At 43.8% G+C, this 12,855-nt stretch overlaps 1 protein-coding gene across 1 annotated transcript in view; it reads left to right on the forward strand.

Annotated features, from left to right (window-relative positions):
* Nucleotides 1-12,855, forward strand: part of USP11 (ubiquitin specific peptidase 11) — a 3,313,221-nt gene that overhangs the window by 714,735 nt on the left and 2,585,631 nt on the right. The window contains exon 8 of the mRNA XM_044080280.1: nt 8,018-8,190. Within this exon, the coding sequence (XP_043936215.1) occupies nt 8,018-8,190 (173 nt within the window). The remainder of the gene's footprint in view (nt 1-8,017; nt 8,191-12,855) is intronic.

Consider the following 12,855-nt stretch of genomic DNA (forward strand, 5'->3'; position numbering starts at 1 on the left):
CCATTTCTCTCTCCTGTCCAGACCCTATCCCAATGGTAATATGGGAGGGAAAATGTGCTTCCGCAAATCCCAAAAAGGTTTTCCTCGGGCACAAGGTCAACCCTCCTCCAGGGGGCAGAGGAGGAGGATATAATGGAAGATGCCGCCCTTGCGGCAGAGGAGGTCTGCAACATCTGGGAGACAGAGAAGCTTTCTCTGATTGTCCCTCCCATCGACCCTGAAGGGTTGGCAGACTGTTCGTCTCTGGAGGCAGTCGGGGGTTATATGTCGCTGTACCCAAGCACCTGGCTAACCATCACTCAAGATCGTTGGGTGCACACAGTAATATCCAGAGGTTATCTGATTCCCTTTATTTTCAAACCCCCAACAAACTGGTCTCTTCCAGACGTACCACCCATCCAACTAGACCGTGCAACATCAGAGATCATCTCGTTGCTGCAAAAAATTGTCATCCAAGAAGTCCCCGCAGAGCAAGTAGGATCCGGAACTTGCTCTCTATTCTTTTTAGCTCCAAAAAAGACAGGGGACTGGAGATCAATTCTAGATCTCAGCAGGCTCAAGAAGCATGTAAGAAAATCAAAGTTCTGAATGGTCACTCTGCAGTCGCTATTTCCCTTTATAGGGAAAGACAACTGGATGTGCTCAATCGATCTCCAGGATGCATACTACCACATCAAAATGGACAGGCGCTCCAGGAGACACTTGCACTTCCAGCTGGGAGCCAGCCATTTTCAGTTCAGAACACTGCCCTTTGGCCTCACTACAGCCCCCAGAGTGTTTACCAAATGCATGGCAGTGGTAACGGCTCACCTGAGACGTCAAGGATTCCAGGTGTTTCCATACCTAGACAACTGGCTCTTCAGTGCTACCACCAAGCATCAACTCACAAGGACCAGGGACGAGACTCTATCCTTGTGCACCAGCCTAGGCATCACTGTCAACTTGTAAAAGTCAGTCTTATCTCCCTCGCAACCTATCGTATATCTAGGCTCAGAAATATACACAACCACCATGTCAGTAAAGCTAACACAGGAAAGAGTGGAATCTCTACGCAGTCAGATCATATCCTTATCCAGGCCAAAGTAGTCCAAGTCCTAGGGACTATGGCTTCCGCCATCTTATTAGTTCCTCTTGCTCGCCTACATATGAGGATTCTCCAATGGATGCTGTTTGCACATTGGTCGATGCAAGACCTTCCATTGTCTCACCAGATATTAATAACAAATGCATGCAAAAGGGATCTGACATAGTGGTTACACACGAAACAACTTGTCATAGGTTGTCCACTTGTTCCTCCCCAAGAGAAAGCAGTTTTAACCAAGGATGCTTCCCAGATAGGGTGGGGGGGCATTATCTGGGAAAGATGGTCCAAGGTACTTGGCAAAACTGTGAGAACCACTTGCACATCAATGTTCTGGAGACGAGAGCGGTGCTATATATGTGTTCAAGCACTTCACAGCTCCCTTCCCACTGGAATGATTGCGATTCAGTCAGACAACATGTCTGTCGCGTGGTACATAAACAAGGGGGAACTAAGTCTTACCCGCTTTGCAGAGAGGCCTTAAGAGTTTTGAAATGGGCGATGGATACTCAACGCTTCATGATAGCAATGCATATCCTGGGGAAATCCAACGTAATAGCGGACAAACTCAGCCGAGCAATTTTGATGCCTCACGAGTGGTCCCTGAATCCAATGATTGCGAAAAAGATTTTTCACAAATGAGGCCAGCCTTGCTGCGTTCTGTTTGCCACTCACCAGAACACCAAATGCAGCAGCTACTTTGCCTTCATTCCCCATCTGGGGATGTCACCCAAGGATGCTAGTTCACGATTGGCCCCCGGGACTTCTCTGTGCCTTTCCTCCCTTTCCACTCATACCCAAAGTAATACAGAAAGCCAAACAGTTGAGGAGTTCCTTGATCCTCATTGCTCCTTACTGGCCTCGACAAGTTTTTTTTTTTTTCCTGTGGCCTTACCTTTTGGAGGAACCATGGATTCTGGACCTATCTCCAGATCTCCCGATTCATCATTTGGGACAGTTCCACCCCTCCATCCACACCCTCAGATTGACAGCATGGCTGCTGCAATTCCACGTATAGCCAGGTGCATTCCCTTATCCCCAGCATTCAAACACATCCTAATTTCATCCCATAAACCTTCCACTCAGAAACTATATTCTAGCAAATGGAAAAGGTTTTCTCTTTGGGATACGAATCGGGGCTTAGATCCATATACAGCTCCTTTAGAATCCATTTTATCCTTCCTTACAACAATTTTTCATGAAGGAGTGGCAGCCACTACAGTTGGTTCAGTTAGCTGCCATTTCCAATTTCCATTTTGGTTTCATGGGAAATACAATCATGCAACACTCCCTCTGTAAAACCACATTAAAAGGAGTTCTTCTTGGGTCCCCAATAAAACAACCATTAGAACCCTGGGACTTAAATTTAGTCCTCTCATCTTTGATGTCTGCACCCTTTGAACCATCCTCATCATCAGACTTAAAATTGTTATGATGGAAAACCTTGTTCTTGGTAGCTATAACATCGGCTAGGAGAGTCTCGGAACTACAAGCCCTAACTATTCGATCTCCTTACATTATCTTTCACAAGGATAGAGTCTCTCTCAGGACAAACCCTTCCTTTCTTCCTAAGGTATGCACAGAACATAACCTGAATACTACCATTGAGCTACCTGTGTTTTATCCAAACCACTCTAATAAGTCAGAGTATAGACTTCACCAGCTAGATGTCCACAGGATACTTGGATTCTATATACACAGGACCAAAGAATTCAGGAAATCTGATCAACTTTTTGTTTCCTTTTCTGACAAAAGGAAAGGCTTACCTGTTTCAAAAATTACTCTTTCAAAATGGCTTTTGGATTGCATATCCTTTGCTTATCAACAAACTGGTAGACAATTACCGTTAAAAGCTTAAGGTCACTCTACTAGGGCTGTAGCTACTTCATGTGCCTTTAGATCTAGGCTCCCAATTGATACTATTTGTGCAGCAGCTACTTGGGCAAGACCACATATGTTTGTCACTCATTACAAATTGGATTTGGCCTCCCAGGACAGGTCATCCTTTGGGTCCACTGTGTTGAAGAGTCTCTTCGCTTGAGCCACCCGGGATAAAGGTGCTAGAGATGCTGTCCCATCCAGCAAGAATTACGGCAAGATAGGACTACATAACATAAGATGTTGTCGATCTATTCATTCTTGTGATGAGACCGAACCGATCACCGGCGACTCCGACGGCACACTTGCTTTAGCTCGAGAACTCCGGCTCCTAGGGCAGGCATCCCATGCATGAAGCAAGATGCAAGGCGGGAGTAAAGAGCTGTTTGCTTTGGGAGGTCTCTTCTCCAGCTCCTGTCCTGGTAGGATTTGTTCCTTTTGTGATATTTTTTTAGTTTTTGGTTTAATTTTGTTTTGTTTTATTTTTAATTAAATTTTTTTCTGACAGAAATCCTGTCTCTTTTAATTTTTTAGTCAAATTTTTTCCCTATCCCATCCCCCCTTTAGGTGTGTGTGTTGGTGTTTTTACTAAATACCTCTGGTATTAATTTAATTTAATTTGACTGTGTGTGTGTGTCTGTTGTGTTTAGGCACCATTATGTACTCACCATAATGTTCCATGTTTGTAGTCCATCTCACCTATAGTCTTGCATCCCTCCCTCCAACCCCCTTCCTGTTTCTGGGGGATCTAGTGGACCTCTTTTTTGGGCTGCCTGACTTTGCTCTTTATTGTCCACCTAGAATGGATTATGTTTCTAATCCTTTGCTGTATTTATACAGCTTCTTTCTTATTATTATTATCTGATGGGTATTTATTACTTTCTTGCAAACTAGATCTGGGAATTGCCGTGAGGCACCATGGGATAGGGGCTAGCCTCGAGCCAGTAAAAGCTCTCTAGCTTTAGTATCGGCCGAGTCTGAGCCGAATATCGGCACTGTACCCATCCAGCAAGAATATACATGAGATGGATTACAAACCTGGAACGTTGTTAAGTACATAACTTTTTTTTTTTTTTTTGCTTTGGCTGCAGTCGCCTGTAGTCTGCCGTCAGATCGTCATTGCTATAAAGCAAGGAAACTAACATCGTTACATCAGTCTTTCTTGGAGCCCGTAGCAGAAGCAATTCACATAAGTGCCAGTCGGTCGCTACCAGAAGTTGAATTTTCAGCTGAAAACATCTAAAGCGAAGTACCCCGTTGAGGATCGTTTTTTCTTGCACTAACTGATGTCTGAAAAGTTAATTGTTTTGCCTGTGGAAAGCAGATCCCACACCGAGACTTCCATTCTTACTGCGTCACTTGCTTAGGCCCAGACCACGACGTCGCCCATTGCTGGTTCTGTGCCCTCTTAAATGCGAGAGCCATTTGCCGTAGAGCTCTTTTTGTAGACGGTTATTTTCGTGTTCCGTATTTTCATTCCGTTATGGTGTCAGTCAGCCAACAATCTGTGGACATTCTGAAAAAACGTTGAGATAAAGATAGAGACAGCTCACACAAGGCTAAGCCTTCTTACGACCGCAGGTAGTCAGTTCTCCAGAATTCAGTGTGAGGTACTTTTGCAGCCCCAGATGCCCAGTGTGGTATCTACACAGGCCTCTACTGAGACCCTTTCAGAGTCAAGTATACCACAGAAATCTTCTTTGTCTGAGCCTTTGGCTGCCTCTACCTCTGTTGAGTCTTGAGCTGTGATGCAGGCAATGGCTTCCAAGGAGGCCTTTCGCACTACTGAATCTAGACAGAAAACCGACGTCTTCTCTTCTAACTACTCTTACTCTCAGGCCTAGAAGCCAGGTCACCCCTAGGAAATCAGCTTTTAGCCACTATCTTGCTGCTGCTCCACCACCCCAAGCACAAATGCTGAAAATGGCAGAGGATCTCGTCTCCCTTATCCGGGCTAGTCAGGCCACAACTTCTAAAAGGAAAAAGCACCCTTCTCCAGAAATTGTCTGAGCAGGATTCTGAGGAATCGGACCATTCAGTATTTGAAGAGGAACAGCATCCCTTAACTGCTTATGCGGATTAAGATACAGAGGAATCCATCCCTTCTGTCTCCCCTCCAGAGGACCTTTCCTTTGGGGAAACACTTCACTTCCTCAGGAGGCCTAGCACCAGGAATGCTTACTCAGGAAAAATGGAAGAGATTCTGCGCCTGGAACCAGGCTCAAAACCTTGACCCTCTAGTTCCAAACATTCCTCAGACTTTACAACACTTAACTGAGATGCTGGACAGAGGCCTATCCTTCTCATCAATTAAGATCCACGCCTCTGCCATTTCAGCACATTATAACACGGATCCTCCTTTATTCTCTCATCCCTTGCTAAAACAGTACCTCAGAGGGGCTAAAGACATAAGACCACCCCGGAGAGCACCAACATCAACTTGGGACCTCAATTTCATTTTGGAAAAACTAACCCTGCCACCTTTAGAGCCAGCCAGTACAGCCGATCTAAAATTTTTATCATGGAAAACAGCTCTGCTCCTGGCAGTAGCATCAGCACGAAGAGTCTCAGAGGTACAGGCATTAATGGCAGTGGAACCTTTTATAATTTTTCATCAGGACAGGGTTTCTTTAAGGACAAACCCTACCTTTATGCCAAAGGGGCGGTATCCAGTGTGGCTGTTAACCAAACCATCCATTTGCCAACTTTTTATCCAAACCCCCAGAATAAAGGGGAGAAACTTCTGCATTCTTTGGACATACACAGGCAGCTATGCATCTACTTGGACAAAACAAAAGCTTTCAGGAAAACTGAGCAGCTGTTTGTAGCATATGCTGCAGGATCACAGGGCAAGGCGATCTCAAAGCAGACTATATCCAAATGGATAGGACACTGTATACGTTACTGCTACACACAGCATGGAAAATCAGTCCCAAATAACATTAGGCCACATTCCACCAGGGTAACAGCCACTTCAACAGCCTTTCTCAGAGGTGTACCTACCAAGGAAATTTTGGAGGCTGCAACTTGGAGTTCAGTGCACACCTTTACCAAGCATTACCACCTGCCTCTTTACTCTAAATCCAGAGCAGGATTTGCCTCTGCAGGGCCTCGTAGCCAGTCCTAACTCTTTATAGACCAGCCACCCAACCTTAGCTTTGAGATTCTACCCAAGTGTAATGACTGCAGCAGTGTAACATGATGAACATAGTACAGTTTTGTACCTACCATAAATGTAGATGTTCGAGTGTTCACACTGCTGCAGTCAAGGTTACCCTCCCTCCATCCCCTCTAAACTAGCTGGACTTATCTATACCTTTCTATCCTATACAACCTTTGTGGTGTATTTGCTTGTAACTGAAGGTATTGTTTTTATTTTTATATGTATATCTTTTATTAGCAATATGTATTGCCTACCTGCTTGGGGGCACCTGACATCTGGGGCAAGAAAAACTGAAGAAAATGGCGTTGGATGCATCTTATATACCCCTGGCGCACTGACGTCAGGGAAGAAGCAACAGCAGCCGACGCCGGACCAAGACTTTGGAACTCTGGCCGACTGCGGGACCGCCTGACAGCAGGATAACCCAAGTGTAATGACTGCAGCAGTGTGAACTCTAACATCTACATTTATGGTCGGTACAAAACTGAACTTTTCTTGTTACAATATTCACTACTTCAAGTACAGTTGGCTTAGACTTTTATTTCCATTTTCTAGTAATTGCTTGTTTGGCAGCCATCAGAATTAAACTTAATAAGGCCATACTATGTCTGCGCAATTCAGATGATGTATCCTAGCTCTCAAAAAATGATTTCCTTTGTTACATCCATTTGCTCACCCAGTATTTCTGCCAGAGTACTCTGTAGGGAATGTTTGAAGTCTGCCAACTCATTAGACTTCCAAAACATATATTTCAGTTACTTCTTTCTTCCCTATCATATCTCTGACATTTGCCATCTACCTGATTAAAAAAAGAAATCCTTGGAGTCTGCTTGAGATGTAAAAATTCCTATGCAAACACTTCAAGCAAAAATTCTAAATCTTTTATAGACTTCGTTGCATATATGGGAGTCAAAAATGTGTCCTGCCATTATTTCCTTGTGAATTGCACATGTAATCTCCCTTCCCAATTGTTTCTAATCTTCTCTGACTCCTGTAGTTATGCAATATTTTATGTAATTATCCCTTTTTTAATAGCGGCTTCAGTTCTAGATTCAACTAAAAATTATACCAGAGCAGGTCCTTCACTTAAGATTCCCCAATACCTTTCTCTTTACCTGTACTCCGATAGGGAAGACGGTCCCTAGCCTGCAGTCCAAAAATCTTCTTGGCCTCTTCCCATTCTGTTATCTTTCGCTGTATAACGATTTGCTTCAAATACCTTTATTTCCTTTGCCAGTTTTCTCCAGTAAATTCTAGCCCCCTGCTGGGAGGGAGGGGGGGCTGGAATTTCTTGAGATTGAAAGTACTATGCAGTAACCTCTGTATTGTTTTAGTTTGGCGTGTTTTGTTTACTTACAAAATTAGGAGAAACGTGTATGTACTTCACAATGTTGTACTTAGAGCTGCTAGAAGCCATGCATTTGCCTACTGTGTTGTTTGTTGACAACCTGCTGCATTGACTTATTGACAGACAGTTTCTTGTTCCGAGAAACTGATGAGTGTAAGGTAGTGCTGCTTTTAGGAGGAGGTCTACTTGCTGGTGTGATTGCTGAGTTGAGACAAACAGTCAGTGGGCTACACAAGGGGACAGCTGCAGGAAAACATTTGCTGGATTACACACTAAATCATTGTTTTGTTATACCATATTTTATGGTTTTACTACTGCAGTGGCATCTTCAAAGATATGGTGTTAATGGCAAGCATCATTGCATCAGTTTTCTCTTTGGTAAGTACTGAATTTTTATTTGTGATACTGGTTTTGTTACATGAATTGGAAAACTTTAAGTGACAGCTTAAAGTTGTTCATATGTTTGTGTCTTTGGGGATACTTTTGTGGTAAACGTTTAGAGGAGGTTCAGATTGTTGCCTTTGTGCTGTGAAAAGTTTAGACTTAGTGTACTTTATCCACTCATTTATCTTAGAAACTGTATTAAGAGAAACACAACGACAGTTTGGTGTTCCTGCAGAGGATGAAACAAGACTGTGGGTGAAAAATTCTGATGGCTCATGTGAACGACTACGGAATATTCATATGACAGTGCTTGATGCTTGCCTTAGCTCAGGGCAGGTAAGTTAAATAAAGATTTGTTAAATTTAAAGTTTTTAAGACTGCTTCATATTGATCTTCTGTTCCCTGTTTTCTGTATTGGAAATGTAAGTGAATCTTTGTAAATATACCCACCTCCTTTTTTTTATTCATCTGGTAATCTGATTCACCAATGAAGCTTACATCTGATGTTGTAAATCTGTAGTCATTCCTTACTGTTAGGACTTCCATTCCGTCCTTGGAACCGACACGGGTTTTGTGCCATCCAAAAACTCTCCGCTAAGATCTACCTACAATTACCCTCTCATAGTCTCTCCAGATCTTGATTGCCATGTTCCTCATCAGACATGCCAAGGCTTCTCTCAGCTAAGTGTTAGCTTTTTTGTGGTTATTTCGAGTCTTTAGTGTTTGACAGTTTTTATCGTCTAAAGTTATTTCTCATCTCTACCTTCTTTTCCTGGCTAAACCTTGCCCACTACCTTGGTAGATGTTCTTCGTGTTCCACTGTTGCAGTCATCACACTTGGGTTATCTGCCTTCAGGTAGCCCTCAGTCGGCCCAAATACTAGAGTCGTAGTATTTCTGTGTCGGATGCTGTCGCTTCTTCCATGACATCAGGTCATCAGGAGTATAAAACAGGCAGCCGATGCCATTACATCAGTCTTTCTTGCTGAGGAGGAGCCCAAAGCAGAAGCAGTTCGCAAGTGCCAGTCGGTCGCTACCCGAAATTTCCGTTTTAGAGTTGATAATCCTGAAGTCTTCTAAAGCTAATACCCCATTGGGGATCCTTTTTTCTTGCTCTAACCAATGTCAGAAAAAGTTAACAATCGTCTTGCCTGTGGAAAGCAAATGCCCCACAGAGATTTTCATTCTTACTGCGTCACCTGTTTAGGCCCAGACCACGACATCCCTCGCTGTCAGTTTTGTGCCTTGTTTAACGCCCAAACCATTAGTCGTCGGGCTATCTTTGTCGCTAAATTATTTCGCTCTCTTTCTCCATATTCTGAAATGGCTTCGGTAAGCCATCCAACTACCGATCTTCCAAAAAAAGTGTAAGGGTAAAGATAGAGACAGACTGCATAGGTCCAAAACTGCCAATGACGCTTCCGTTAAGCCAATTACCTGGCTTATTAAGCTGGTACTCAGTGAGGTGCCTTTGCAGCCCCTGATGCCCTTTTCTGTGGATTAGCAGGTCTCTACCGAGACCCATTTGGAGTCCAGTATGCTGCGACATGCTTCTTCGACTATGGAACTAGCGGATGTCTTAACCTTGGATGGGTCCGGAGCAGCTGTGCAGGCACCAGCTTCTGAGGGTGTATTCCGTCCTGCCGATGTTCGACTCAAACATTTAGCCAAAACTACCGAGTTTCTTAGGCCCAGAGTACGCACTACGCCTAGAAAACAGACGACCAAAGCACATGCTCAGGCTCTCATGCCACAAAAGCAAATTTTTAGAATGGCTGAAGACCTTATTACGCTAATTAAGTGGAGCCAGTCTTCCCCTGCTAAGAGACAAAGTATTGAGTTACCTTCTGTTTCTACAGACCAGGAGTCCGATGACTCTGATCCTTGCTTCTGATTATCAGGACATGCCCTTATCAGCCTATGATGATTCAGATGCAGAGGAATCCGTTCCCTCTGCATCCCCTCCAGAGGATTTTTTTTTTGGTAAAACCTTGCATACTTTAAGAGAGCATTTCCACTGGAAATGCCAAGACTATCCTCAGTCCAAAGAGAGACTCAGAGATTTTTTAGAGTTGCCTCAGCACAGGCCTCTAGCTATGCCCCCTGTCCTGGATGTTGTAGATTATGTTTTTATGGAATCCAGTCTTACTCCAGACAATTACCTCCAGCCCCTAGGAAACCAACAGGTGCTACAGAGTACCCTGATTCCCACAAGTTTCTTTTCAAGAATCCTACTGCTGATCCAGAGATCATTTCCGAGCGACCTAAAGGTATTGAGGCTACTACAGCCAAAAATCCTACCCCTTCGGACAGGGATTCCAGAGCTTTAGACAAATGGGGTAAGAAGATGTATACCTCTGCAACTCTTGCTATCAGGGCATTGAATTGCCAGTTTCACATGCTGAAGTACCAGCAACATATTATGGAACTAATTAAACAAAAAATTGTCATATTTCCAGATTGTGCAGAAAATGAAGATTTACAAGAGCTAATGCATTCTGCAAACCAAGTTTTAGTAAGCATACTTTGCAGTGTGGCTTTGATGCCCTAGAAGCATCTTGCAGGGCTGCAGTCACTGGTTCTGTACTGAGAAGACATGCTTGGCTGAAGGAGCAAACCTTGCCAGATCATGTCAAATCCAAATTACTAGATGCTCCTTTAAATAATGACGGTTTGTTTGGCACCAAAGCAGAAAAAGTTCTTAAAAAGTTGGAAGAAAAAGCTAAATCTATGCAAACTGTTAAAGAATTCTTACAAGTGCAGCCACCTAGATTCAGTAGGCATTGCCCTTCAAAACACTGGTCCTTTCCAGCCCCTTCCAGGCCTTCTCAGACAAGACCCAGGGAAAACAAACCACCCAGACTACAGTCTCAGGGTATGCAGAGATCTAAACAATGGAGTGCCCCTACCCCTAAAACAAGGAGTGGTAAGCCACCCCCTATGGAAACATTTCACAATGACTTCTCAAATCTACTTCCCAGCCATGCCCAAGTGCTTGTGACCCCTAGGAGGAAAACTTGTCCTTCATGCAGAAAACTGGATGTCCATCACTCAGGACCAATGGGTTCTCAACATTGTATCCTAGGGGTACAAATTCTATTTCCATTCACTGCCAGCCCCAAGCCGGTTTCCAGACCTTCCTCCAAACCAGTGGGCAGAGGCTCAAAAGCAAGTACTTTCCCTGCTCAATATCAGAGCTATTCAGCCTGTTCCAGTATAACAAAGGGGTCAGGGTTTCCACTCCAGACTTTTCCTGGTGCCCAGAAAAGAGGGCTCTTGGTGCCCAATCCTGGATCTTTCAATTCTCAACAACTTTCTGGTGGTCCCAAAATTCAAGATGCTTACCTTGCAACAGCTTCTCCCTATGCTAGCCAAGGATGCCTGGTTAGTCACTCGAGACAAAGAAGTTTATCTGTACATCCCCATAAGGGAGTCGTGCAGGAAATATCTACGTTTCAGGGCAGGATCTAAGCACTACCAGTTCTCTGCACTTCCCTTTGGCTTATCTACTGTGCCCAGAGTATTCACAAAATGCCTGGCTCCAGCCATTGCATACTGCAGGCAGAGAAATATCCAAATTTAAAAAACACAAATTCACCAGCACTTAACCAGCATTTCTTCCTTTATTCAAGCGATCTGGTACCTTGGCAATTCGCCTTCATGGATCACAATACATTTATTTACATTTAGTATTTATTAGAATATTTATTATACTTATTTATTATTCTTTTGTTGTTACTTTAAATGTTCAATATATAATTAATTAGTTAACTGAATTATTGATGGCTGTTTGATGTGATTGATGTGTGTATATATACTTGTTTGAAAATGTAATGTATTGTGATCCATGAAGGCGAATTGCAGAGGTACCAGATCGCTTGAATAAAGGAAGAAATGCTGGTTAAGTGCTGGTGAATTTGTGTTTATTTTATGTTTCTCAGTTCTGGTGTTTTTTGAAATATCCAAATTTACCCATACCTGGACGACTGCCTGATTCAGGCGGACAGTCTTGAATTGCTGCTTCAGCACCTGGCATTTGTAAAAAGCCTTCTCACTTCATTGGGGTACACCATCAACGAAAAGAAATCTCAACTGGTACCCAGTCAAAAGATTGTATTCCTGGGAGCAAGCTTGGACACAATTTCCCAGATGGCATTTCTCACTTCAGAAAAACAGGTCTGTCTTGACAGACTACTTCAAACAAATGGCCACCAGGACCCAGCTGTCTGCAAGAAAAATACTGCAAGCCCTAGAGTTCATGGCCTCATGTATTCTGCTAATTCCATATGCAAGACTGCATATGAGGAAACTTCAGTAGTACTTAAAAAGTCTTTGGTGCCAGCATTCTCAGGACCTGGAAACATGTAATTCCTGTCATACCTTTTCTAAGGGCAGAGTTCCTTTGGTGGACAGAAGCATGCAACCACAACAAGGGACTGCATTTCACTCAACCCCAAGCCACCCAAACCCTGACAACAGACTCATTAGACTATGCATGGGGGGCTCACATGGCAGGCAAATGCATTCAGGGCCACCGGAGCCCAAGGCAGATTCTCCTGCACATCAGTCAAAAAGAGATGCTAGCTGTACAGAATGCTCCGACAGCTTTCATATGCCTCATGCTTCCAGGACAACTGCTGATAAAAACAGACAACACCACGGTTATGTGGTACATAAACAAGCAGGGGGGAACCCATACTTACCCACTCTGTAGATTAGCCCTGGCCCTGTGGAACACAGCTGTGAGCAACCATGTCCATCTACAAGCTCAATTCCTGCCAGGCAAACAAAATTCACTGGCAGACTAGCAGAAATCTCTTAGACCCACACGTGTGGAAATTGGAGCCCAATACATTTAACCTTTTGATCCCAGAGGTGGATCTCCTTGCCTCCTCCGAGAACCACCAGTTAAGCAAATACTGCACCAGGAGCCTTCACAGCAGGGCGTGGAAGGGTGGATGCCCTAGCCTTTCAGTGGAAGAACCTCTCAATCTATGCCTCT

The sequence above is a fragment of the Protopterus annectens genome, chromosome 8.part0 (assembly GCF_019279795.1).
Source record: "Protopterus annectens isolate FY-2018-M chromosome 8.part0, PAN1.0, whole genome shotgun sequence".
NCBI classification, from domain to species: Eukaryota; Metazoa; Chordata; order Ceratodontiformes; family Protopteridae; genus Protopterus; species Protopterus annectens.